The 22,093-nt window shown below is 45.0% G+C and overlaps 2 protein-coding genes across 3 annotated transcripts in view; one reads left to right on the top strand and one right to left on the bottom strand.

The window, feature by feature from the left end:
* DOCK1 (dedicator of cytokinesis 1) overlaps positions 1-22,093 on the bottom strand; it is a 540,207-nt gene that overhangs the window by 272,938 nt on the left and 245,176 nt on the right. The window lies entirely within an intron of this gene.
* The window catches only part of INSYN2 (inhibitory synaptic factor 2A), a 38,547-nt gene continuing 16,602 nt past the window's right edge, over positions 149-22,093 (top strand). The window contains exon 1 of the mRNA XM_025396233.1: positions 149-1,367. Within this exon, the coding sequence (XP_025252018.1) occupies positions 184-1,367 (1,184 nt within the window). The 5' untranslated portion in view covers positions 149-183. The remainder of the gene's footprint in view (positions 1,368-22,093) is intronic.

Below are 22,093 nucleotides of genomic sequence, written 5' to 3'. Positions count from 1 at the left end.
AGCTGTGCTGCCAGCGACCCTCAGCCCGTGTGATTTTCCTTAACATAAAGGCCAACCTCACCTGCTTAAACATAATTAGGAAACAGGCAGTCGTCGCGGTGGCTAAAAGTTTGTGCGGCCGGTGCTTGCGTGTGTATTTCTGTCCCACTGACGCCTCTGTTGCTGTTTCTGAATGCAGGAACCATGGTCAGTAAGGACACCGGCAAATGCATACTCACAACGTCGGAGAGTGAAGTGGAATCCGCCGCCTGTCTGGCCCTGGAGATGAAATACGCCCTGGACCCCAACCGGCAGATTAAAAAACGGAACAAAGCCCTGCAGGTGCGGTTTAAGGATATCTGCGAGGCGCAGAATGAGCAGAGGGACACGCAGCTGTCCTCGGGCCAGCTGGGGGAGAAGCGGGAGGCCAAGCCCGTGTCCTGCAGAGCAGCCTACCGCAAATACATGACAGTGCCCGCACGCAGGTCCATCCCCAACGTCACCAAGAGCACAGGCGTGCAGACCTCGCCCGACCTTAAGAAGTGTTACCAGACGTTCCCTCTGGACCGCAAAAAGGGGAACCTCAAAAGCCTCCCAGCTGCAGATTCCTTTAAAAGCCAAAACAATGGGTTTCTAATGGATGCTAAAGAGAAGAACGAGGCTGGACCCATGGAGGCGGCCCGGCCATGTGGCGCAGGGCGGGTGTACAAGACCACAGCCTTGGTTTTCCATTCTAATGAACACATGAACGCAGCAGACCAGCCTTTGGGGGTCAACTGCGCAGAATCCTGTAAAAGCCCGGAGCTGCTCAGCTATGGAGAAGCTGCGCTCCAAAACTCCACTCGGCCCCCCTCCGAAGAGCCCGATTACCAGCTGCTCGGGAGGGCCAAGCAGGACCGGGACAGGCCAAACTCCGAGGAGCCCGCTCCACCTGCCCTCGGGAGGGTGTTTAAAACAGAGGTTGCCACCGTTTACGCACCTGCCCTCAGTGCCAGGGCCCCCGAGCCTGGTTTGTCAGACTCTGCGGCCGCCAGCCAGTGGTCACTCTGCCCAGCAGACGAGGAGCGGAGGAGAGCCACACATCTCAATGGGCTCCAGGTGCCCTCGGAAACTGCCCTGGCCTGCTCACCCCCGATGCAGTGCCTGTCCCCTGAATGTAGTGAGCAGCCCTCGCAGACTCACACCCCGCCGGGGCTGGGGAACCAGCCTAGTCCCACAGCGGTTGCTGCAGGTGAAGAATGCCAACAAATCGTGCCTCATACAGAAGTGGTCGACCTCAAAGCACAACTTCAGATGATGGAGAACTTGATCAGTTCAAGCCAAGAAACCATCAAAGTGCTCTTGGGGGTCATTCAGGAGTTGGAAAAAGGAGAGGCCCATCGGGAAGGGTATGTATGTTCACCCATGTCTTAGGAAGCTATGCAGGCTCATCACCACAGGGTCCATCTGTAGCCCCAAACCCAAGTCCGTAATGAGACTAACGCCAGCATTTCTGTAAACAGGTCATAGTCTAAGGGTGTGGTGAGCTCCAAGGGGTCACAGATTATTGTATGATACTAGACTTCACTGCATCCTGCACGATACACTTTCTGATTAATGTTCATCTTTCTGGCCTTGAATTCAAACCATCCCTATGCTTAGAATGAATTGCTAGCCATTTCTTTTTATTCTGCTAGGGCTAAAGGTTTGTGATATTGATAATGTATAGTAACATATGCCAGTCCAAAATATCCATTCTAAATAAGAATAGAATCATATTAGGAAGAGAAGAAGCCATAGGCCTCTTAGGAATCATATTAGGAAGACAAAGGAAATTTCATGTGACATTTGGAAAAGTAAATGCTGACTTGCTTATAATAAATAATTCAAATAATATTGGTATTCAGGACTGTACAAGGCTTTACATAGTAGACACTGTATTTTTCATTCTGTACCTGGAACTCAAGCAATGGGCATCGTGAGGCCAGTCCTGACTGTATATGGTTAGGAGACAGATGCCCTTCCCCACGGGCCGCCCTATGTGTCCGGCGGGGCTGCAGAGAGAATGAGACCAGCTTCAGGGCCGATACTTTGTTGCGTTGATAAGACCCTGTTGCACTTCATCTTTTGAAGTTTAAACTGTGCAGCAGCGTCTTTAAAAACAACTGACCTAAAGGTGGGGCTTTGGTTCTTGAGCTCCCCAGTGCAGAAGCCTCCTGTAGGCTGCCATGTGCTCAACTGATACAAAGTAGCCTGTTCTACTCTGTGTCCGGGGTTACCGGACTTTGCCTGGATTGCTGAGACCTCTCTTGCCCATTGCCCCTTGAAAGTGTCTGTGTTCCTGCCAGCCTGTGTCCTGCAGGTGACATCGGAGGCAGCGTGCTGTTGCCTTATGTGGTGTGCACCCTTCACTCTGTGAGCCCTGAGCCCTGGGTTTAGCAAGCTAGAAGCCAGCCTGAAATAAGCCAAGTAATGTATTTTCAGGACAGAAAACCACCCGGGCACAAAGTTGCCTTAAGAGGATTGCTGTGGCTGAGTGAGACAGTTGTTTGCTGGCTGCAAAGAATGAGGAGAAAACTCCTCCTGCCTTAAGGTGGAGGCTGAGGCGAAAGGCCCAGCTCCAGCAGCGGAGAGGCTGGGGCAGGTTCTGCCCTTGGCTCTGGCTGCTCCAGCTTGGTGCAGGAGGCCTGTCTACAACTTGATGCTCTGAAGCAAAAAGAATTGCCAGCCAAATGTACAAAAATCTTAACCGTAGATTCATAGGTAATCTAACACCATATAATATTTCCAAAAGGCCTTGTTCCATCTTGGGTTTACATCTCCATTTTCATCCCATTTTGATCAGTACAGATCCAAAAGCAACACTCCTCGGGGGTGGGGTGAGGGATATCAGTGATTTGCTGATCAGTAGTCCACATTCCTGCAAAAAAAGTTAAAGCTCAAACAGTGACCCAGTCACTGACATTGATATAGATGGTAGTGAATTAAACCAGACAGCAAAAGAGAAAGATGCCAACATCACCAGTTGGGAAATAAAGGTCACCAAGTGGTGTAAAATGAAATATGTACACTAATGTGCATACTCACAGGGGCGTGTGCCCGAATAAGAACCTGAGAAGGCTGAACACGCACGAGAAAGGAAAACCGTACGATACATGGGAGCTCCTTCTTACACTGCTCTTAGAACAAGTATGGAAGATTGCTTTAAATAAGATCCTCAGGGTTCTCTGAGATGCCATCCATCTGGCAGTGTGGTTCTAAGTTTACTAAGACATGTCTGGGTAGGAATCTGGCACTGAGGGCTCGGGCAAGGGCTGTATCTGTCTGTGCCTTCTTTCTTCACCTGTAAGTTGAGATCACTGTCTGTCCTGCAGATGGGATGGAATGACATGGGGTGACCTTCTAATGTGTTCAGCCTAGTGGCAGGTGTGTCTGAATGGGCAGATGTCCGCTAGTGGCATGAGTGTTGGTCTTGCTGGCTAGCAATGCTGGAGCGGGGGTCTGGGGAGGACTTAGTGGTCTTGTGGGCATCCAGTGTTATGAATGCATCCTCTCCATGCCCGGCACAGAGGCTGCCACACAAGACTCTCGCTGAAACTCTGGAGCTGCTCTGTCCAATACGGTGGCCATTGGCTGCACGTGGCTATTGAAATTCAAACTACAATTAATGACAATTGAAAATTCACAGTCACAGCAGTCACGTTTCAAATGCTCAATAGCCACATACATAAGACAGTGCAGCTACGGAACATTTCCATCATCAGGAAATGTCCTCCACTCCGGTATCCCAGAACATGGCACAGTGCCTGGTTCTTAAGCATCTGAGGACTTGGGTACCTTAAATCAAGACAAAGGATGGTTTTACTTTAAAATCAATCCTAGTTCAGTTGCTTCCAGCACAAGCTCACAGTGGAAGGTAGAAAGGCAGGTCTCTGTTGTGTTCCTGGGAACATTCACTTCCTCCTCTCTCTCAGAGCCCTCTGGACTCAGATAACAAAGAATCAAGTGGTTCCAAACTCCAAGGCCACCTTATGGGGCCCCCTCTTGATCAGTGCCCCAGGGTCGTTAATTTGGCTGAAATTCAAAGTTCCCACCCTTCTTCTCCATGTCAGAACATAGGAGAGGACTGCAGCCTCAGAGACAGGCAGATAAGATGCAAGCTCATTCTCCATCCCTTCCCAGACCCTGGGTACAGCACAGAGTCCTGGGAGTGACAGCTGTGAGCAGTGGCAGCCAGCACGGGTCTGGGACATCTGGAACAACAGGCTCTGGATGGAAGGGAAGTAGCATCTGCTGATTTCCATGGTGTAAATACTGCTACCGTGGCCAATTTCAATCTCACAAAATCCTAAAAATGTAACACTCTGCCCCACCGAGCACCCAACAAATCCCTTGAAGGGCAAGTTCTAGGACTTTAGAACGAGGGGTTCACAGGGCTTACTTTATGTACCAGGTCTGAACTGGGGAGTAGGTATTCTAGTTGCACCTCATGGTTTAAAAACAAAAACAAAAACAAAAGGAAAACAGGAAAATGCACTCTGCTGTGTGTACCTTGATACATAGTTATTATATGATAGGACAATGAACTGAATGACCAAGCTAAAATATCAATGGAGGCCAGGCACGGTGGATCACGCCTGCAATCCCAGCACTTTGGGAGGCCGGGGCGAGTGGATCACTTGAGGTCAGGAGTTTGAGACCAGTCTGGCCAACACGGTGAAACCCCATCCCTACTAAAAAATACAAACATTAGCCGGGCGTGGTGGCAGGCACCTGTAATCCTAGCTCCTCCAGAGGCTGAGGCAGGAGAATTGCTTGAACTCGGGAGGTGGAGGTTGCAGTGGGCCAAGATCACGCCACTGCACTCCAGCCTGGGCAACAGAGCGAGACTTCATCTCAAAAACATAAAAATCAAAATCAATGAAATTTTTCTTGGAAAACATGCTAAAGCCTACAAATTAGGAGCTGGAGAACACTCTGAAGCTGGGGAAAGTCAGTTCCTCTCCCGACTTACCACCCCAATAAAGCAAACAGGGGCTTCCAATAGAATTTCATCTGCATTCAGAAGAGTCAGTCCTAGTGAGGGCAGGCACCTCGGAGCCCATGACTTTGAATGCAAGTGACAAATCTTGCCCCCACATTTCCATACGGTGCTTCAGGATTGACGACCTGGCCCAAAGGGGCCATGGGCCTGTTCCTTGGGAAGCCAGTATTCTTTGAATCCTGCTGATGGCCCTGGGCAATGTATGTTTCTTAGAACACGTTTATCGTAAAATCTCTTTAATAGGACTTCTTTTCACTATTGAGTCTGTCAGGCAAGTGCTTCCCTGTAGTTCTTAACCTGTGCAGGAATTTCTGTGTCACTGGCTACAAGCACTTTCAGTAGCTTCCAAATTATTTTTCATAAGAGACTCTCATTATTTTCATTTGCTTATGTAGATTTCCAAAAGGCTTCGGCAAAGAATGTTTATGGCAAAGACAGGTTAACCTCTGTGAGCTTCAGTTTTGTCTGAAATCAACTAGGGGTGGTGAAATACAGTATCTACAAGGCTCCCATCTACAGCCAGCACACAGTTGGCGCTGAATAAAGGACATATCCTTTACGAGCATTTCAGTGGGATGAATTCTGCAAGTAGGTTAGATGTGCAAAAAGTATGCAAAATCATGCCTTTTAGTCCCTTGTAAAACACTGGGGCAATTCACTAAAATCACTCTGCTTTATGCAGTGCGGGCTTGCATGAATGCCAAGAATTATCCTGCTTATTTCAGAGCTCTTAGTATTATGCTTGTGTCTTCCGGGGAAGTTCAGGGTCACACAGGCTACCAAAATAAGTCACTAATGGGAGTCACTGAAGGCTAAGAACAAGGCAAATGGGGCAGTGAATTTAAAAAACCCAATCAATTATTAGAACAGTAGGAATCCCCTGTAGCAGCTATGGGATTCCTGGGCAGGAGATCCTCAGACGAGTGGGGTGTAGGTCTTGGTGGCTCGTTGGGTAAACTCACCAGCAACTACGGTGTGGCAACCCTGACAGCACTCTTTGCCTCTTAGATTTCCTACGCCAAACATTTAGTGTCTCGAAGTGTCCATTGGCTGGCGACAGCCTAGTGATACTCTGCTATTTGGAGAAGACCAGAAATGATCGTGAGAAGATTTATTTGAGGATATCAAGCACAGGATCAGGATCTGTCACTGCCCAGAGTGAAGCAGATTCTTCTATGGGCCAGACCTCCCTCAGCATTTGCTGGGTGTTATCTGCAGGCTTGGGGTATGGGGAGAGAGCAAGAGGACCCAGGCCCTTAAACATGACCAGCAGGTAGTGATGAGACCCTGAGGCTTCAGGCTTTGTGACTTTACTAATTCAGAGCAAAGGGAAGAGGATGATTAAGAAAAGAAAATCCCAAGTAACACACCAACCCAAAGAGTCTAGTACCTTGCAGGAAGGGTGGCAAACCCAGTCATTTACCACCTCCCATCATCCCTGCCACCCCATCGTGGGGTCAGTTCCCTGACAGTAGGGGTCCTGTTCATCCTCATTGAGAAAGGGTAGTTTCTTGATGTGAGGCCCAGCTCTCCCAAGTCTCAGGCACACAGTGGTAAAAAAAAGAAGCTAAAGGAACCCCCTGAGTTCGGGGGCTTTGTGAGGGTGCCGTTCACAGTGATGTTTAAGACAAGGGAGCAAGGAAGAAAGATCTGAGGGATGGAAAGAGTTAATACAAACGAAGCGTGGTATCCTGTATCAAGGTTTCCTTAACTTTACCAAAAAAAAAAAAAAAAAGAATAGCCAACAAGTAATGAAAGGTCATGTGAAAGGTCATGTGCACATACACATACTTAAGAGGTAAGAACTTAGTTTCATGGACATCTGTGTTTATTGCTAGGTCTCGGGTCAGTTCCTATATGGCAGAGGTCAGCAAACTTTTCTGCAGAGGGCCAAATAGTAAATACATATTGAGAGCCAGTCTATGTCACAATGATTCAACTCTGCCATTGTATCCTGAAAGCACCCACAGACAATCTGTATGAATGGCATACTTGTGTTCCAATAAACCTTTATTTACAAAAACAGGTGGCAGCCAGATTTGGGCCACAGACCATAATTTATGGACTTCTATTATATGGTTTGTAAATACAGTGACCACATTCATACAGCTAAAAATGTTCAGGCCAGAATATGGGTGCAGGCAATCCAACGTGTGTGACTGCCAAGCACACATGCCCATCATTCATTCACACATTTAGATTTCTGCCACTCATCACCGAAGTGATGGATACTGTGCCAGGCAGTGAGGGGATGTGAGAGTCAAAGGAATTAGGGCCCAGCCTTTGAGGGGTTCACAGTTCATCGGCATTCAGACTGTTCAAATATACACTCAATTGCTCATCAGCCCACACAACCTGGGGTCCTGCTTTGGAACTCTGTGTGTGTATGGTACACATATACCTAGTATGTATGGATAATGTATATGACGGCATCTCTCGGAAACATGAAAAAAGGTCTCATTCTCCCAGCAGCAGGAAGAAAAAGCCATCACAGAACATGTTTGTGTGACGTGACTTGCGTTAACCTAGATACTGATGCTAGATGGGGAGAAATGAGATGCTTGCTGTATCTTATGTCCTCATATTGACAAATCACTCAGAATCAGGCATTCTTCAGAGAGACCTGTCAGAGGATAGGAAATCTCTGGATTTGCTCTAATTACCAATGCCCACACAGAATAAACACTGCATCACAATTACAGAGGAAGCATAAGGGGACTATTTAAGTCACAGAGCTGAAAGAACCCACATGGAAGATTGTGCACCGCTGCAGCAGCTGTGCATAAACGCTGAGGAATCGCGAAGGTGTGGGCTTAGAGTCCGATTTCCCAGCTTCCCAGGTTCCCCCCCTCCAAGAGCCCAGGGGAAAGCTGGGCACAGTGAGGCGATCCCATCCCAATTTGGCTGTGCACTCTCTAGCAGGATGATTAGGTTGTTCTTGCCAAAACCTACCCACTTAATAGAGATCAAAGTCTTCCACCTGGTTAGCTGGGAATGGCCCAATTTTGAGGAGAGGAGGTGGGTGGCATTAGACGGTCTCTCAACAGCCGCTGCAGTCCTGAAAACGATCTTGTGGCTCTTCTCTGGAATGCTGAGTGCCGTGTTCCCTGGCTCTGGCCAGACGCATCACAGAAAAGCAGCGCATTGTGAGCAGCAGAGAGAAAGCAGTGCTGAGCCGAGATCAGAAGCAAAAAGGCTGTTGCTGCCAAAGGCTCTCCTGTGCCTTTGCACTCCCTATTTGAATGGCATGGAGATGTCAGCACTTCCTTTTCTAATATTTTTGATAAATCAGTTTCGATGTCTCTCTCCACATTTATCATAACCCAAAATATTTTAAGTCATTCCAGCCAGCCGGCTGAGGTCAACCTCCCATGCACTTGCTTCTTCCATTTTTCCAGAGTGAGATTCAGGAGAGGGGTAGGGTGGGGTGACCGGGCTCTCCACTCTGCAGGTCCTGAGATGCTGACCTTCCCTCTCCTGACCTGCGTGCGCAGGCTTATTAACCCCTCTGGACCTCAGCTTTTCTCTGTAACAGACAGCTGAGAATACCTGCCTCCTGGGCTTCTCTTGGAGATGAAATGAATTATGGACAAAGAGGGTCTCAGTCTTCAGACGATGTTTGCGCTCAGTAAGTTACTCCCTTCGGGGATACTTTGCTACCGGGAAGTAACCTTCCAAGTGCTAAGATTCAGGGAGGTGAAGCCAGGGGATGAGCTTGAACACAGGAAGAGATTTTCTTGCTTTATTTTACAGCGTGGTTTATTTTGGGGATGGGAGGTGGTGGTGAGGATCACTAAAGGGAGACATCAAGCTTTGTCTTGGTGGTTTCCAGAGCAAAGGACAGGACCAGTTCATTTGGTGTCAAGGGCAAGGGAGCTGATGTAGAGTCAGGAGACCTGGATTTTGTTGTAGTTCATCCTGGCCTGGCCTCTGAGCTACATTTTTTGGTATGAAAGGAAGATGGTCCAAATGAGAGGAGGCTCCAGAGGCTCCTTCCTGCTCCAAGAACATATTCTATAGAGGTGTCTGAGAACATCACAGTTTCAGCCACTGCCTTATAATACTCATAAAAGTTTGGGGCGGGGGGACCTCTCTGCAGATCTCCGTCAATAAAAGTGTTCAATGATCCCACCGTTCTGTTTTCTTTTTTCCTGTTGACACTTCATCAATTCCTTATCTCTCCCAGTACTACAAACGCTAGAATTGGTCTCTGTCCTTCAGGGTTGCAATCCTTTGAGTTGTTTTCAGGGAAGCCATTTTCTTTTCTTTTTCTGTTGAAACTAATGGCTTTTATTTATTTGCAATAGAATATTCGAGTTGGAAACCCCAAATATAAGTTATCATTTCTTTGAGATTTTGAAATGGGAAGCACATTTCATATTCTTTCTATCATTTTCTTCATTTAGTTCACAGGGTCACAGCAAGCCTTTTTTATAGCTTATATTTGTACAACTTTGTAAACAATACTTTTAAGTTCTTAAAAAAATAATAAGGCTTTCCATCTCCATCTCTAATACGAAAAATAAAGCAAAATATATTTGTAAGAATATAAAACACATTTCGAATTCTTGCTTTGGGCTTCATGTAGGTATCACACATACTTGAAAATGTAATTTAAATAATCTTCCTGTGCAGAATGCCAAAATAGATTTCAAATGCCTCCTCAGCCTTTTAAGTTGGTAGGTGAATAAAAGCCTCGCCACTGAGCCACTAGGCAATCCAGACAGCCCATTTGCAGATAAAATGAGCAATTCAAGGCATGGCGTGAACATTTATGAAATTTATGGATTTGTGTCCCAGAATTTGGATTTTTAAAAAAATGAAATGCAAGTTCCAATTTTCAAATAATTTTAAAAACTCCATGCAATTCCTGCTAAGCTATGCAAAAATGGTTTGAGTTCTGTTTCCCACCAGAGCTGAGGGAGAGTTCCAGTGAAATGAGAATCCCCACACAGAGTACCTACAGAGGCCACCTGCTCTGAGCACCTACAATGTGCCAGCCATTCGGTATTACCTTCTTTAATCCTTAAAATAACAACCAAGGTGGGAATGCCCTCCACGAGGAAGCTGCAGCTTGGATATGCTCAGTACCTTCTCCAAAGTCAAAAAGCTGATGAGACATGTTAATGCCAGAATTCACATCTGGGCTGTCAGACCAGACCACTCATCTTCTCTCTCCCCTGAAAATGGGGAACCTAACATGAACTAATGAAAATGCAGGCATTTTAAAAATTTTTTTTAACTTTTTTGCTAATCCAAGTGTGGGTTTTCCCTTTTACTTGAAAAGGCTACAGAAGCTCCTATCCCCCAGGCCTGGTAGGGTTCATGCCAATTCATCTTCTGGTGAAAGCATCTTTCCGGTGCTGGAGACAGCAGAGACCACACCCCCTCCCCACCCCATTGAAGAGGTCCCATAAAGTGTATTGGGAAGGATCTGTTGTAATCATTAACAGAAATCCTCTCTGTGAGGTAATTTCAGACAAATCAAGGCCATTGATCTTTTAAGGGCAGGGATGTGGGTGCCAGGATGCAACATCTCTCCTTGAGGAACCTGCCTGGGAACCCAGTTCATTAGGCCATTTGTTTTTTGTTTGTTTGTTTTGTTTTGTTTGATGGAGTCTCACTCTGTTGCCCAGGCTGGAGTTCAGTGGCGCGATCTCAGCTCACTGCAAGCTCCGCCTCCCGGGTTCATGCCATTCTCCTGCCTCAGCCTCCCGAGTAGCTGGGACTACAGGCACCAGCCATCATGCCCGGCTAATTTTTTGTATTTTTTGTAGAGACGGGGTTTCACCGTGTTAGCCAGGATGGTCTCTATCTCCTGACCTCGTGATCCGCCCACCTCGACCTCCCAAAGTGCTGGGATTACAGGCGTGAGCCACCGCGCCCGGCCCATTAGGCCATCTGTAATATGAGTGGCCCTTCAGAGGACCGTGACATGCCTGTCTGGCTCCTCCTTCTTCATATTGATGTCCACATCCACGTGAACAACAAACATTTGATACTGCATTGTTTGCACTGCAATATAAAAATAAACCTTAAAGATAGGCTGGAAAGAACATTCATGAAAATTGAGATCCTGGAGGAAAAAAATGATCTAAAAATGAGCATCCTTTAACCAATAAGGTAGTAAAGTTTTCTCTCTCAGTATCTCATTGGTTACAGCACTAGGGCTATCCCCCTAGAAAAGTCTCATAATTGGACATCAAGAATTTTATAAATGATCACACCAAACTTTAAAGACTTTAGTCTTTGGCAACAAGAGCTCTCTGCCACATTTGTTTAAAAAGCAAATGCAAGGTCAGGCTTTTGAAACAAAGCACTAAAGCTCCAAGACGTATAAGTTCTCATTAAAAATTGTTAACTAAGCTTGATCTAAAAACACACATCAAAAAAAATTAAAGATAAAAGACTCTGTGGATATTTACCATCAGAACCACTGGCAAATAGACAACATTAACGCTTTCAAATTCGAACCTCTGTGACAGTACAAGAGCTGAAGAAATATGGGAGTCCAGAAGGAAAATCTGGTTTAATACAGTATGCTCACATTCTTATTTTCATTCTAGTTTGGTAGCCAGTGCCGCCAAAATTAATTTTCATTAATTTTCAATAAATTATAGCTTAAGCTTTATCTCTCCTCCAGGAAAATAAGTTAATCAACTCGGCCTCAGCTGGAAAAAGTTGTTTTCCTTATTAATAGCTGCTCTTGGTGCCTTCTGGGCCCAGTGACTTGTGTGTATCACTGTCATCATTTTGCAACTTAGCATCTCCCTGACTGCATGAAGGAAGGAAGGAAAACTTAAGCTTTGCCCTGTTTATAATATAGCCAGGCGGTCCACACACAAACTAATAATTACTAGCTTTCCTGATGTTTATGTTATGATTTTATGTTATGAAAATATGATTAAAAGTCACTAAAGCTTTTTAAAAAGTCCTGTCTTAATAACAGTGTTCATCTCTGTATCTGTCCCAGTCCAAATCTGCATGTATCCCTGACAGTAATAATGTCTATAAAATACGAATGCACTCCATTTTCTTCATCATGCATGATGGCTCTGTGAAAAAGGAAGCATACAAGTTGCTGGGACAGGGCCACAGAGAGGAGCTACAAAAACAAGGAGGCAGGGCCGGGCGCAGTGGCTCACGCCTGTAATCCCAACACTCTGGGAGGCCAAGGCGGGCGGATCACCTGAGGTCAGGAGTTCGAGACCAGTCTGGCCAACATGGTGAAACCCCGTGTCTACTTAAAAATACAAAAATTAGTGGGGCGTGGTGGTGGGCGCCTGTAATCTCAGCTGCTCAGGAGGCTGAGGGAAGAGAATCACTTGAACCTGGAAGGTGGAGTTTGCAGTGAACCCAGATCTCAGGCTGCACTCCAGCCTGGGCGACAGAGTATGACTCTGTCTCCAAAACAAACAAACAAAAAACAAGGAGGCGAATGACAGGGGAGACAAAGGGCCGAGGGAGAGAGAGGGGAGAGGGAGCCCGGCTGACCCCTGTGTCCTCTGGGACACGACGCCACACAGGTTGGAATCTCCCTGCTAACTGTGATGCTTTGCCACGATACACCAGTATTGTTACCCTTTAATTCTTGATAATGAAAACAAGCATTAAAAGCTTCCCTAACAGCCAGAGCCTCCCCAGAATTATAGTGTCACCACATCTGGGGAGCTGAAAGGCCAATAAAAGTTAATTTGTCCACACCGTCAAAAGAAAACCACTGAGTTCATTAAGGGTGTTTCTTCCTGGAACACATCCACCAGGACTGCTTCAGGGCAAAAAAAAAAAAAAAAAAAGCCTTTATTCGGACATGAAGTGGGTCTGGTTTAGGTGCAAGACCAAGCTATTGACTTTCAAAACTGGGTGTTGGAAGCAGAAGACGACTGACCTTTTTCCTACTTGTTTGAGGAAATTTAAAATGGGCTACTATGAGTACTATTTGGACAGATGCATCACAAAACTGTGCGAGTCCCATTTTCCTTTTCAGAAGCAAAAGGGTATGTTATCAGTTCACCCAAAAGGGCACTCACACAGATTCCTCATTCATTCACTCAATTCATTCACTCAAGCATTATTCAAAAAATATTTCTCGGTCATCTACTCTACTCCTGGCCCTGAGGTGGGCACTGAAAGTTCGCCCGCCAGGGAACAGACAAAAACCTCTGCCTACATCGTGCTGACCTTCTCGTGGAGGGAGACAGGGAAAGCGAAATAGCTACAGCTCATGGTATGCTCCATGGCGAGAAGTGTGGTGGAGAAGTCTCAAGCAGGGAGGGAGGGAGAGGTGGGCGGGCATTACTGATGCACCTCAGGCCCTGATCTGCAGAAGTCACCAAGCTATCAGCTAGGATTGTGAAGAGGAACAAAGACATGTTCCCAGCCAGCAAAACGCCCAGTCCCGCAGGACAGAGAAAGTGCATCCGATCATCAGATTCCACGGTGGCATGGTCTGCAAGAGAGCCACAAACAAGGTGCTGGGAGTGTGCCAGAGGGTGTGTTGCACTGCCCGGGAGGGAAGAGAGAAGCCGGGCCAGGACCAAGGATGCGGGTTTGCATGAGGGTTAGAACAGCCCCATGGAAGGAGTGCTACTGTTGAGAGTTATGTGATTTTGCTTCCTTAACCCATCAACGATTCCTTCATTTTGGAAACAAAGGTCTTCTGGATTTGAAGTGTCTGGGGGCAAGACCTGTGTTTTATTCTTCCAAGCAACTGTTCCCCCACAGGCCATGCACAGAGCGGATGCACAGCAAACACATGATGAACAGGCCTGGGGAGGCCGGTTCGTTATGTTGGCTCATTTGTAGGAAAGTCTGTTAAGGTCTATGACTAGAACACTAAGTAGAAATAACTAGGCTTGTTAAAAATTATCCTGACATGTTAAAGGAGATCACATGGAGTTTACATGTACAGGTGATCCTTCCAGGGTTTAACATCTCGATTGCTGGCTTTAGGGGAATGGGACGTGTGTGATTCTGAGAACTTTGCCCTACCATGGAAAAAAAGTAAGGTAAAGAGAAATGGGATGAAGACAGACCCACCTCAACTTCTGAATGAGCTGTGCTCCAAACATCATTTCTAAGTAATTTGTGTTGAGGTTGCCAGGGTAGCCCTCAAAATCCTTTAATCTATATGGAGATTCAGCATTAGAATGCTGTAAGATCTAACTATCATGTTCTTAGAAATACATTACTTCCAAGCTAAACATGGGATTACAAAATAGATCTCCCTTAATCAACTGGGACACAACTGTATGCAAGAAACACTATAGAATATGCATGTTCATATTGAGGGAGATTACACGGGTGTCTGAAAAAGAAGTATTTGCCCTTCCCCAGAAAGACATTCTAGACAAATGGAGAATACTGAGTTAACGGGAACAGCTTTACCACCTGACATACATCTACAGGCGAAAGAGCTGGAGAAAAGAGAAACCAATCATACAATATCAAATCGCATTAACGTTCTCGAAACCCATGAGTGGTGGTTATATTAAAGTAACTCTACCACAGACACTGCTGTTCCGTCATCAAAGTCCGAGCAGAAAACATGGGAGACAGTTTTCCAGAGTTTTACTTAACTGTCAGGAAAAAGCTGCTAAGTTTCTCTGGAACAGGGGTCAATCCAACCCCCACAGATCTGAGACAAAGACACCTTTTCAATTATATTTTTCATTTGCTCCTTCATTCATCATTCCATGTATCCACAAACCATCTCCACTGTGACTGGCATGGCAGATATTCATTTGCTGGGTGAACAAAGAAGGATTAGTCTGCCATGACAACATGGCAAGACACGTGTTCTGGCAGAGGACATCGAGCAGAGGCGAGGACAGTGGGGGAGAGCCAGCCAAAGGGTCCGTGAAGAGCAGCTGATGGAGCTGCTCTGGCAGAGCTCTCAGAAGGTGGCAGCCAGGCAGCTGGAGAGGCGTCAACACTCACCCCTGTTCGACATCCCAAAGGCAGGGGAGAAGAGGGGCAGTACTCCTAACAGCCTTACCAGTACGGAGGGTCACTGTGAATTTGTGCTCTTCAAATTGCAACTTCAGTTTTTACCACTAACAACTTCCTTTGTCTGCTTGGAGATCCAAGGCCAGCAAGGATCTCAGAACTGCCCAGCTTAACTTTAGCAAGCTGGGTGCTGGCTGGCAGATGGCTCCTATCAGCTACTGGGAAAAAGGGAACAGACAAGCCATCACCAAAAGCCAGTACTGCCTTTGACTGATAAAGGGGTGATCTCGGGAGTTGGTTAAGAAAATCGACTTCATATTCTTTTAGCAACCATAAATTAGCTGTTCCCTCAAATTCTAGCATTTAAGAGCTCAAATGCTTATGACAATGTAGTTGCATTTCCATGAGTATATGCTGAAGTCTAAATCCACTTTAGCTCTAAAGAGCTGACATCTGAAATAAGTACACGTCCAGGGCATAATCTGGCAAACTCCTGGTGAGACCTTAGATTCAGAACAAGCCAAATCTACTGCTCAGAGTGGCTCTCAAACATAGGAGGGATTCACTGAAACCAGCGCCTTTACTACTTTTTGAAACATAATTTCTCCCAGCAATAGTAGTGGTATCATTTTATGCCTCTAATTAATGTCACTTTGAGACTATTAAGTGACAAAGCCCTTCAAGATGCTGACATAAATGATGGCTTCGTTATCAAGAAGAGACAGCTAGTGCACAAACCTGGGTAAGAATGCAGAAGAAAAAAACGGTTGTTGCATCCAGTAAGAAAACGGAAAGAACAAGAGAGATCAAACGGGAGAGAATAAATTAACGGCGAAAGAATTTCCTTTGAGAGCAGAGACCATGCCTTTTTTATTTCTGTCACAACCACCATCAACAGCTTAGGTCTATATAGGCAAACCTAGAATACAGCCTCTGAACTAATTCAGTGTGACAACTTCAATACGCTATATGATGAACGTTTTGAAGGCCACACTTAGACGGTCATGCCTTGATTTCAGCATTATCCAACGTGGACAATACTAGGAGATAATGCCCTCACATACTGGAAGCTCTGAACTTGCTGAAAATTAACAAGCCATTTAAAAGAGCAGCAAACCAGCAACGGGGCCGCTTGCCCTCCTGTGTACTGTATACTGAATACATCTTCCAAGGAGGGGCTCACAGCATGCTGCTTGAACTCCGCAACCAGACCAGGTACACACAAATGCCCCATCCAGTCACCCAGGAATGTGAGAAGAGAACTTTCCATTGACAATTTAAATCGTATGAAGGAAATAGTGTTGTGGGACTACAGCAGTAAAAGCAGTACATTTAAATCAATCCAATAACCTAATACTAGTACTGTCATTACTCTTAGGTACTGTAAAATTAGTTTCCACTTGCTAACCATTCCTCTACGAGATGCTTGTCCCTTTCTCGGTGTTTGCTTCTAATGATAGCACAGTGAGACTTTTCTTTTTTTTTTTTTCTTTCTTGACCTTTTAACCAAACAATTCATGTTTTGTTATGATTGCCTCAGAGTTGTTAGTCCTGCCTCTCAGGCCCCATCTTCAAGGTCTCGGAGACACGGCGCAGCTTGGATGTGGCTGGGAAGAAAGCTTGCAGTGACCTTTCTCTGACATTTCTCAACACCCTTTCCTAACACCCAGGGCCCTGCTGACTTAGATCTCCCTGTGGTGCCGGCATGAAAGAGCAGATGCCGTCCAGCCCTCCCGTGCCCTGCTCCTTGCCGCCCAGGACGTGGCCATGGTGCGGCTCTCAGGCTGACACCGGCAGACACTGCTTCTCCTTTATCGTTCCTGCAGTGGGGTCACAAAAACTGCAGCACCAGCTCTGCCATGGGCCTGCCCTTCTTAGTTTCTTTTCAAATGTCTATCTGTGATGCCCTTTTTTGCTAATGGTCCGTAAAAGGAATAACTGAAAACACGCATACCCCAAATTGTCACCAGTTTTTAAAATAAATATACAAAGGTGCGTATATTCCCTCTTTTGCTCTGTCCAAAAAGGAATAACTGAGGACTTGCATGCCCCAAATTGTCACCACTTTTTAAAATACATTTACAAAGGTATGTATGTGTGTGTATTTACAAACAAAAAAAATTCAGGTATGTTATATATTTGTAAGTATACAAGTATATATATGTATTTGTACATTCAGGAATTGCTGATAATAACAACTGAAGAATTAGAGCCAATTATTATAAAGGTATAAGGTTGCTGGAGAAACTGGGGAACTGCATGCTGAGCTAAACCTGAGAGGTCCAGGTTATCACAGAGAGGTGACCCTGAGGTTTCCTTTAAAGGAGGGTGCACTGACTAGAGCTCCACACTGTGTTCTGTAAGTCAAGTTTATTTTACTTTCTTTAAAGTAGAGCGAAGTCCTGTGAAGACAGGTGGTTCACTATGAAATAGAAGTGTAAATGACTCAAAAACTGGACTCCACCAAAACTACCCTGTAAAATTGGCTTGTCCAGATCCCTTCTGTTTCGAACAGAGCATCATCTTCTCTTTCATGCACTGTCGCAGATTCTATGTTCTCAGCTTCCCTATTAACAGTTCGTGTCCAGGCTCCTCTAACAGGCAAGCCCACCTTGACCAAGGAGTGTTCAAAAGGCATCAAGCAAGGGGAGGTCCAGGGTCCCCAGATTGGTCCCTGGGATAAAACTCAGTTCTAGAAGGATGGGAGGCTAGAGGGTCAACAGAACAGAAAACAAAAGCACCAAAAAAAGAGAGTGCCTTGGACTTGTGACACTGTCCCTGGTGCTGAATGCGATGTTTTCCAAGCTATATGCATTGTTAAGAGAATACTTACAACTAACTGCCATGGGACAATAAATAGTGAATGCCACAAAATCCGTATTTACAATGGACATGCTTATCATTAGCACCCAAAGGAGTTCATGTGGGGAGAAAAATGAAGACTAGCACTTTTCACAATTTATATTTGTCAGGGTTTTTCTCCACACTCAGTTGGAATTCTTTAAATAGATAGATGTGTTATTCTGGACTTCAATACGAAAATACAAATATGGACTCTATGACTTGGCTACATTAACATTAACTGAATGCCCAGAAGGTACCAGGTATTGTATCACGCATGGAGTTACAAGCCTGTGTATAATACAGGCTCCTCAGAGCAAAAGGGAAGAGTGCTTTACAAAGGTAGCAATTAATCTGCAAGACAGAAAATTTATAATTTGTGACCCAAATGTTCTTCTACTGCAGCTTTTACATCAATAACCTAAGCTTTCTCCTCTCTAAATTTCTAATTCACAAAAGATTTCCAGCCCTACAGTCACTGGAGAAGTATCTGCTCTAGCAGTTTAAAGTTTTTAGATTGTTCTGCCTTATGGCAATGGCAATATAGAAAGAGAATCATTCAAAGCACTATTTTCTGACGTGTTTCCAAGTGAAGAAGGAAAAAATAGGGAAATTCCATAACAGCACTCTGTGTTCCCTGTCCTGTAGAAATAACTTATCTGTTTCATCTCTATTTGGAGAACATATTCAGATGCTGCAGCCCAATTATTAATGTGACCATAAAATTATCAGTGAAGCCAAACCCTACAGCTTGGAAGCTTCAAGGACAATTAGATGGATTATCAAAGCAATAAGCACAATGGATTACATAGTTTTAAGCCCTCTATTGAGAACACTCGTGCTTAATAAAATTTTAGCAGGCATACCCTGATTGACATCAGCTGCTGGCAGCTGCCTGCGAATTAACCACATGACAAGGTCAACACTTTAAATTTTATTCACAAATTAATCTCCTGCTGACATTCATGGACTCCAAACAATTGATTCCTTTAAACAAAAGGAAGATCCTAAACAAAACTTAAACAATACCTCACCTTCATGGTAATGAAGTCCTAAAAATAATTCTCGCACATGGCAGAAACATACATATATTTAGAAACGGACAGACCACCCATTATGTTTCCAACTAGCTGAAAAAAGGAGGACCACAGATACATCTCCAAACAAAGAAAACATAATGACTCCTTTGCTTCTTACCAACAAACATCAGCCAAACCACGCCATTTTCTCAGGAATTGGTGAATTGGGCTGCGTTGTAAATAAAGGAAGCAAGAGAAAGGACATTGAGTGAAAATGATGTTACAGAAGGAGAAGATAGAGAATAAAAGTCAAGAAGTGTTTCCAGGTCATTCAACCACCTATAAGAAAACCTCTATAGTGGCTTCCCATTCAATTTAAAATAATGCCCAGAGGGCCTCTCATTTCATACACATGTCCTCATCTCTCACCACTCTCACCTGCCGCATCTGGCCTTTTTCTCTGACTTGCAAAGAGAAGGAGCATCATTTCCACTGCAGGATGTTAACACGGGATGGTCTTTGTGTTTGCAACACCCAACCCTGGATCAACAGATGACTGACTGCTTTTTTATTACCATCCAGGTCTCACTAAAAATGTCACCTCCTTAGAGTTCATTCTAGGCCAGACTGCTTCACAACACTTCCTTAACACTCAGCAGTATCAAAATTATCTAGCCGTTCGCTCATTCATGCATTTATGTTGCCCTTCTGCCACTCCCACGCCATGGTGAGCTTTGTGAGGAAAAGGACTCTATCTTATTTGCAAATGTCTCCTGTAGAGCCAGAAAAATGTTTGACACTTAGTAGGTACTTAATAACTATTTGCTTACTGACGGTAACGGGGACATATGTGCTTTCTACAGAGTGATTGCAGTAAAGTCTTTTCAGGATGGGCTTCAGAAAAGCAATTTCTTGGCCAGGCTCGGTGGCTCACACCTGTAATCTCAGCACTTTGGGTGGCCGAGGCAGGAAAATCACTTGAGGTTGGGAGTTCGAGACCAGCCTGACCAAAATGAAGAAACCCTGTCTGTACTAAAAATACAAAATTAGCCGGATATGGTGGCACATGCCTGTAATCCCAGCTAGTCGGGAGGCTGAGGCAGGAGAATCGCTTGAACCCAGATCGTGCCATGGCACTCCAGCCTGGACAACAAGAGCAAAACTTGGTCTCAAAAAAAAAAAAAAAAAGAAAGAAAAAGAAAAAGAAAAGCAAAGCAACTTCTTACTGAAGAACTCCAAGGTCCTGGAAGATTCCTCTTGTACATTTCAGGTGCCTGAAGCCTTTGTCCTCTCATTGTCAGGTCCATTGCCTATCCCAAGCTGCCAATTACATGTGGTGCAGAACACCGGCCACAGAGTACAAGCAAGGTGACAGGGAACATGAGAAGCCTGAGGTCTAAGAATAATGAGATCCTGGACCTGAAGTGTGACTGTATTCTCCTCTGTAAGTGAGGCTAGCATAATTAGAAGGCTCAGGGCTCTAATGCAAGTGAGGCACTGGGAAACTTGGACACTGGGCGAGAAAGGAGTGTTGATGTTGATGAGGCTTGATAGAGATTTGCCCTGAGGTTTAGGTCAGGAAGGTGCCATAAGCTTAGAATTCACACTTTCCTGTAAGCACAAAGAGTGCCTTCAGAAAACTGTTAAATACCCCCGGTTTGGCCCACTGTAAGAACCTAAAATTTGGATATGACTAGCACCTATAGACAAGTATTAGGTACTCTTTCTCCTGACTGTAGGTTTATACCTACCAGCACAACACAATAGTAGAGCAGTACCTCATATGCAACCCAAGCCAACGGTTTAACAATACATTCAGCATGGACCGTGCTAGCACCTGAGCTCAAGTGGCACTTATTTCACTGTGCAAAATGACCTTGGTCAGCACTGAGCTTAGAGCCAAGCTCCAGTAGAATTAGCTGATGGAAAAAGGCTGTAAGTCTATATAGGGCAAGAGAGAAGGGAGAAGAGTGATGTCATGATGTGGAAGAGTCTTGGCATGGGGTGGACGAATCTGGAGCCAGGTGGGAAGGTGCAGAAAGAATGCATTCTTGGGGCTTGCCATGAGGAGGAAAGGGGTAAGGACTGAAAACTCACCGTGTCTGATGAGGAACAAGGGGAAGGGATAAGACACAGGCTGTTCATCCCCGTCTCCCTTGACAAAGCCAACGGGAGAATGGAATGGCCTGATGTGGGGTTCCAAAGGCGCCCAAAGTGGGAGGTGATGATGAAAAGACAACAGAGACAGCCATACTGTCACTCCAATTCCGGTTGAAATATGACGAATCACAGGAAGTGCTTGGCAACACTTTGGAGCAGAATATGGTCACTTGATCAACGACCTGCACGGAACTGAGAGGTCAGCTCTGAGTTTTGCAAGCCCACTGAGACAATCACGGCATGTAGCAGACAATCCTTTTGTCAAATGTTGATGTAACAGAAAATATAATGAGGAAAACAAGTTATTTTCAATTTAGAACCCATGATGCAGAGAAGTTTACATAGCAAAGGGGATAAAAAATACTGACTAGCAATGTTGACAGAAGACTTTCTGTGCACTCTGTTACTCTGGTGAGTAGCTCTGTACATGGAAATTTGCCCCCAAAGTGTTTATAAGCCAATTCAGATGGAAGCTTTTCTCCTGCCACAAATTTAACATTCCGGTTATCATGTCTGTGCCTGGACATAAAATAATATTCAGAAAATACAAATCTGCATGTTTAAAATGTCAGAGAGGAAAGGCTGGATGAAATAGGAGAAACCGTGAGAGCACAAAACAGCCCCCAACTGTTCCTGGGTGGCTGGACCAAGAAATAGCCAAGGCAACTCCAGCCTGGTCCAGAAAATTCTCATCATCAACCCCTTTATGTGTATACAACCTTCAACAATCTACTACAGAAAGACCCCAAGGTTATTATTATTAATTTTTTAACTAGGGGGGAGAATCAGCAACCTCCTCCACAAAGGCCATAATCTGCCTGGCCTCGGGGGTCTGACAGAACTCACCAGAGAATAAAGTCAGAGAAAGTAATTCAGAAGTTATGGCAATGACAGTAAGACATTCTAACATAAGGCTTGGCATTTTTTTTTTCTCTAAAGAGCCAGAAAGCAAATGTTCAGGGATTTGCAGACCAAGAGGCAAAATTGAGGATACTAGAAATAGGTATTTTCATAAAAATTTTCACCATTTTATTGATAAAAGTAAAAACTTTATTGATGGACACTGAAATGTGAATTTCAGATCATTTCCATGTGTCACAAATATTATATGCTTTCAATTTCT

The sequence above is a fragment of the Theropithecus gelada genome, chromosome 9 (genome assembly GCF_003255815.1).
Source record: "Theropithecus gelada isolate Dixy chromosome 9, Tgel_1.0, whole genome shotgun sequence".
Classification (NCBI taxonomy): Eukaryota; Metazoa; Chordata; class Mammalia; order Primates; family Cercopithecidae; genus Theropithecus; species Theropithecus gelada.
This window is presented reverse-complemented; position numbering and strand designations above follow the sequence as displayed.